Source organism: Lonchura striata, chromosome 4 (genome assembly GCF_046129695.1).
Source record: "Lonchura striata isolate bLonStr1 chromosome 4, bLonStr1.mat, whole genome shotgun sequence".
Lineage (NCBI taxonomy): Eukaryota > Metazoa > Chordata > Aves > Passeriformes > Estrildidae > Lonchura > Lonchura striata.
The window spans coordinates 32344353-32350435 of record NC_134606.1 but is presented as its reverse complement, the minus strand read 5'-3'; the positions used below and the strand labels follow the sequence as shown (position 1 = coordinate 32350435).

Below are 6083 nucleotides of genomic sequence, written 5' to 3'. Positions count from 1 at the left end.
GTGGAGATGAAATATCAACATTTTATAGTATAGATGTATACATTTATAGTATAAATATATATATATTTATATGTATATAGTCAAAAAGTGTAATTTAACTTTTGTTTCCTAGTATAATTGTTGTGGCAAACATGTAATAGAAATTCTGCAACGGGAATGGGAAAGACATGGATACTCTGTCAAATTTTTGAGATTGTGTCGTGCTGTGTGGTGAGTGGCTTTTAATGGCCAAAGCTCGTTGATGCCTTATTTAAAATACTCTTGCAATGATTTCTCAGGATAAAAATGTCACTCAGCTTCCCTCTTTGCTCTTCTTTAAAGATAAGTCAGGTGGCTCTTCCTGCGGGCAGGAACTTTCCGCGCTGCCCCGCGGGGATCTCCGCCGGGGCGCGGAAGCGGCGGCGGCGCCTTTATGGCAGGCCCCGCCCCCCGCGCGCCCCCGCCGCGCGCCAGGCCAATGGGAGCGCGCGCCTGGGAAGGCGGGAGAATGCGAACCCCTGGCAGCGCCGCCAGCCGCGCCTTATAAGGGCAGGGCCTCGCGCATGCGCGCTGCGCGTAGGGGCGGGGGCGCCGAGCGGGGGTTTTGCTCCGGCGGCGGCACCGCGGGAAGGGGCGCGCGACCCGCGGGACCCCGCGGAGGGGCGGCCGCACCCGCACCCGCCCGGCCCGGCCAGCGCTCACCGCCCCCCGGGCGCGGCCGCCCGAGGGCAACGGGGCGGCGGCAGCAGGAGGAGGAAAAGAAGAAGACGGAGAAGGGAGCGGGGCCGCCGCAAGGACCCCGCGCCCGGTGCGGGCGGCGCGGCGGCGGCGGCGGATGTGCTGCTGGCGCGGGGGGATGATGCTGGCGGGGCCACAGCTGGTGGCGGGGCCGGCGGCGCCGGGCGGGGAGCGGGCCCGGCTGCTCTCGCTCTACGTGCAGGACTACCTGGAGTGCGTGGAGTCTCTGCCGCTGGACATCCAGCGCAACGCCTCGCTGCTCCGGGAGATGGACACGCAGTGCCAAGGTGGGCGCCGCCGCGGGGCACCGGGCGGCGGGGAGAGAGGGGAAAGGGACGGCCTCCACCCGCCGCACATGCGCCCGGCGCCGAGGAGCCGGGCCCGGGGTGAAACCCTGCCGGGGCCCCGCGGGGCTAAGCCTGCGGGGGCGCGGGGCTGCCGGCGCCCGGTCGGTGCCGGGGGAGGCCGCCCCACGGCGGGGCCGCGCCGCCCGGCGCTAGGCCCCGGCTCCGCCGTTTGGGGTCGCTTCCGCCCCGCCGGGCAGCCCCGCTGCCGAGCCGGCGGCGCCGCTGGAGGTGGGGTGCGGAATCGGCCTCCCCGCGGCTCCTCCCGCCGCGCGGGCCGGGGGGCGGTGTCGCACGGCAGACCGCACGCACGGCGGGGCGGGGATACGCGAAGCGCCGGCAGCCTGCACTTGGGTCGTGGAGGGAGGCTGCGGAGCGGGAAGTTGCCCTAAACCTCCTCCGGAGGCACGGCTCCTTCGGGAGGCCAGTTCGGTGCCGATTAAAGAGCGTGCGCCCCCCCGGCGGGGCACAGCGGTGCCCGGCAGTGCCAGCCGGCCCTGCCGCGAGGCAGGAATTTGATCCCGTGGAGTCGGCACTGGAGCCGCATCTCCCTCCTCCAGCGTGGGCAGGAGGGGACCACGGGCACCGTCGAGGCCTCTTAGACGCTGAGGGGCCACCTCAGGAGGCAGCTGTTGTGAAGGGATTCTTTCAATTATCTTTCTAATTACCCGAGAAAACACATAAGAACAGGCTTTTGTAAGTTGCCTGGGATTTCAAGTTTAAAGGGCATAGATTTGCCTGCAGCATTTTGAATTCCTAGTCAAGGCTGGCTCTTTACCTCCTGATCCATGGTGGCTTGCCAGCAATCATCAGACTTTAATAGATAAAATATTTTCTTTAGACTCCTTATTAATGTGTATTTATCCAGCCACCAATACTGGGCCATAAAAAAAATGTTGCTAATTTTAACCAAAGCCTTCAACTGTTTAAAAAAAAAACAGAAACAAAAAATCTTCAAAACCCTAAAAATGGGATAAAAATATTTAGACCCAAGCCTGAAAATGTAAAAGCAATGCCATATTATTTCGGCTAATTTAAAAGGTAGAGATGGTGTGTGGATGAGGGAAAAAGTCAGTCTTGTACTTAGAAAACAAATAATTTTAGCTTTTATTAGCTCCACCAAACTTCATCAGATTATCTGTAATATACACTTGGCCCTGGTTTGGGTTGGAGTTTTTTTTTGTGGGGATTTTTTTTTTTTTTTACAGAGGTTTCAGGGTTGTTTATTAGGGTGTATGAATGCCTTGTCTAATCTTTGGGGATTCACAAGAAGTTTGGTAAAGTTTGGTAATCTCTGTCAGTCCAAAACTTCTTTGCTCTCTTTAGTGGATGTTGATCCGTGTAAAGTTCAGCATATCTTCACAGGCTGCATCCAGGCAATAACCGACGTAGGGTGAATGTTGTTCTCTGTCACAGTATGAATGAGCAAACAGCTATTGTTTGTGAACGGTTCTGGGTAATGCATTCCCAGTACAGGAAATCTATCTAATCTATCTGTACCTACACTTCTGCCTCCAAAAAAAGAAGTCTGGGTGGGAGATAGTGTGGTTGTACAATATTGTGCTCTGGTTATACCTTACTTGTTCAACAGCATACAAAGTACCCTACTCCATGCTTCGCAGGAGCTGAGAGTAAGATTTTTAAAAATTTAATTTCTCTTGTCAGGGCAACAGGCAGGGGATGCAGCTGAAGGTACAGGGAAACAAAACTTATGGTTTAAATGGTAGCTGGAATGCTGATATTAAAATACAGAAAACACAGGCTGAGTTACTGGACAGGCTAGAGAAGTGATTTTTATCTTACCTTAGAGAAGGTCTGGAACAGAACAAAATTCAGTTGGCTCCTGTTGTCATACAGGTTTCAGAATTTATAGTAAAAAGCAGTTGGTCATGCTTAAGCTACTGTTCCAAGATAGCAGCAGGAAAAAAAAATATCACTAGGAATGATGCTGAGATGACAAGCTTGAATTATTTACAATAGTGCAGACAAGTTCTTTTAAAATGAAAGCAAATTATTTAAATGCAGGTCTTTAGGAAGAGGTAGATTGTACTACATAACTTCTGTTTTAGAAGTAAATAGTTTAATACCATTTATAAACTCCCTTACCTGTTCAAATAAAATCCTAAGTTCTGATTGAACCAATACTGTACCTAACACTGTACATCAAGTTCCACTGTCAGCTCTTCTAATTATTTCCTTCCCTTTTTCTTCTTAATGTGTAGATCTAGTGTAACATTTGGCTTGGAAAAAGTAATTTTAAAATACAGCAATGTAGAACAGCAGAGTACAAGACTAAGACTGATTTATAAGACATTTACTGATCTCATATTCGGGTTCATTAAACTTGCTGCTTAGAACTAAATTTAGTGAAAGATTCACAGCAACACATGCAGTTATTTTGCGTGACTTGGAAGAGGGAAAGCTTGAGAATCAAACTGTGAGCCACTCATTTACTAGTTGCTTAAAAATATCCTATGATGCACTAAAGAGAAGGTCACCTATTCTGAAAAGTTCAACCTTGATTTAAAATGTAGCTTGCTGTAATTTGTTTTGATAATCGGCAACGTATTTTGAGGGGTGTAAGTTGATTTTCATTCTGATTGTAAATTTGCTATTATGTAACTTCAGTTGTCATATTCCTTTTATAACTATGTCTACTTGAAAATGTAATGCCAAACCTTGAGATGCTTAAGAGGGGAAGGCAGAGGACCTGGATAAACTAATTCTGGAGTGTTATATATCATGATATATAACAATTCTATGAATTTCAGGATTCTTCGTGTGATAAAATAAGCGATTGCTTTGGTTTGCTGGCCGAGTTTTGGAATTACTGTGGTAAGGACTCTTAAGAGAAACTCCTCCTGTTTCAGATGGAAGGAGTATCTGGATTATCCATGCCTCAACAACTACTATGTCCCCTCTCTTTTGTTTTCCATTCTTTTTCCAATGGCTGAAATAAGCTTGCTCTTAGAATATGAGATTTTTTTTCTTGCAACATATTGTGACCTTAAATACTGATTTGATGACCACATGCACTTGAATGATATATTAAATCTAACCTGCTGGGGTATACTATAATCAAGATTTGTACTATTTCTCATCAGTTAGAAATATATTTGTTTTCTTGAGCATGTTCCATCTTGTGTAATTATTCCTATGATTATCTTTATTTTATAGAAGCATTAAAAGAAATAGATGATGTCTATGAAAAATACAAGTCAGAAAACGATCCTGTTCAGAAGAAACGCTTGCAGCAGCATCTTCAGCGTGCATTAATCAACAGTCAAGAACTTGGAGATGAAAAAATTCAAATAGTTACTCAGATGCTAGAACTGGTAGAGAACAGAGCCCGCCAAATGGAAACACACTCTCAGTGTTTTCAAGATCTGTCTGAGAACGAAAAGCCGCTAGAAAAGGCCAAGATGGAGTCCTGCCAGCCAGAGAGATCCTCCCGTAGACCTCGTCGCCAGCGAACAAGCGAAAGCCGTGACCTGTGCCACATAGCGAATGGTATCGATGACTGCGATGACCAGCCACCTAAAGAGAAAAGATCAAAATCTTCCAAGAAGAAAAAACGCTCCAAAGCCAAACAGGAGAGAGAGGTTTCACCTGTAGAATTTGCAATTGATCCCAATGAACCAACTTACTGCTTATGCAACCAAGTGTCTTATGGCGAAATGATAGGATGTGACAATGAACAGTGCCCTATTGAGTGGTTCCACTTTTCCTGTGTTGGACTCACGTACAAACCAAAGGGGAAATGGTATTGCCCCAAGTGCAGAGGAGACAATGAGAAAACAATGGACAAATGTACTGACAAATCAAAAAAAGATAGGAGATCGAGGTAGTGAAAACAATTTGTTTTAAAGAGTTGATCCTTTTATATTAAAATATTTCATTTCCAGAGAACATTGTTTTAGGAAATGCATAAGACTATGCAATAATTTTTAATCTATAATATTAATATTAAAAACTGTTATGCCTTCTGTGATCTTTAACTTTCTGCACTGAATAACCAAATAATTGAAACAGGGTGGCTTCAGACCTTTCACAGAAGACATTACAAGCAGATGGCGCTTGGTTTCAATTTACCCCATTAGTATTTTAAAGAACCTTGTGAATCCTGAAATAATGGTGGTGGGAAAGATACTGAAGAACTTCTCATGTTATGGTAAAGGGGTTGAAAGGCCTGCTAGCATCTTAACAATTGAATTTGTTCTTTATCCCAAGTTTCACATTTTCCGTTTTTGTGTTAACATCATGCGTTTGGAGTTAGGGGTTTTGAATTCAGCTGTAACTGTAAAAGTCTTCCGAGCTATAAGCAGATCTCTCCAGTGACTTTCATATGACCAGTATGTTATTGCAAGGAAGAAAATACCACTAACTTTAACTTTTCTTTTTTGCCAACATTAAACTCTTGTCTTTGTGACTATACTTGGGAGTCAGTTTTTGGGTATGATATAACTATAGTATATACTCAGTTTTTGATAATAGGTTTTGTCAAGCATCGTGATCTCTCTACGAGCCTTGAAGTGGTAGAAGGATCCCTTGAGAGGAAGGGATATTAACATTTCAGGGAACAGGAACTGGAAATGTGATGGAATCTCCATTATAATCCATCTGTAGAGAGCTGAAACATGACTGGTATTCTCTGGGGTGTAAACTTTGCCCTTCCTTAAGTAGGATTTGTGTGTGCATGTGGCCAAACCTGGGTTTAGGCACAGCACCAATGTTCTTGGTGCCTAAAAAGTCTGAAGGCAAAAGCTTTAAATAAAATGTTGATAGATAATTAAAAAAACAAAACACACACAGCCAATAGACAAATCGCTGCAGGTTTCTGACAGGTGATTTAAGAGCATCATCCTGAAGTATGCTGGTGGTATCTAAACATTGCTTGGGTGGTAGTTAAAAGTGAACTTCCTCATTCCCATGCCTTAAGGAGGTGAAGAAAAGATGAAAACGACTGTTTCTGCTCCTTTGCAATGGGAGATGCTAATGGAGAAGTGAGGAGGGTACCAGAGC

The 6083-nt window shown here is 45.8% G+C and overlaps 1 protein-coding gene across 1 annotated transcript; it reads left to right on the top strand.

Moving 5' to 3' along the window:
- Positions 1 to 679: 679 nt before the first annotated feature.
- Positions 680 to 5495, top strand: ING2 (inhibitor of growth family member 2). The gene is made up of 2 exons (XM_021545132.3): positions 680 to 1004; positions 4239 to 5495. Exons 1-2 carry the CDS (start codon positions 815 to 817, stop codon positions 4907 to 4909), a joined length of 861 nt encoding a protein of 286 aa, XP_021400807.1. The 5' UTR covers positions 680 to 814; the 3' UTR covers positions 4910 to 5495.
- Positions 5496 to 6083: the final 588 nt, after the last annotated feature.

Bases quoted from the DNA above. Each gene is read 5' to 3' on its own strand.
- ING2 (XM_021545132.3), top strand. From the start codon at position 815: ATGTGCTGCTGGCGCGGGGGGATGATGCTGGCGGGGCCACAGCTGGTG. The intron at 1,005-4,238 runs GTGGGCGCCGCC...TTTATTTTATAG, and splicing joins GATGGACACGCAGTGCCAAG to AAGCATTAAAAGAAATAGAT.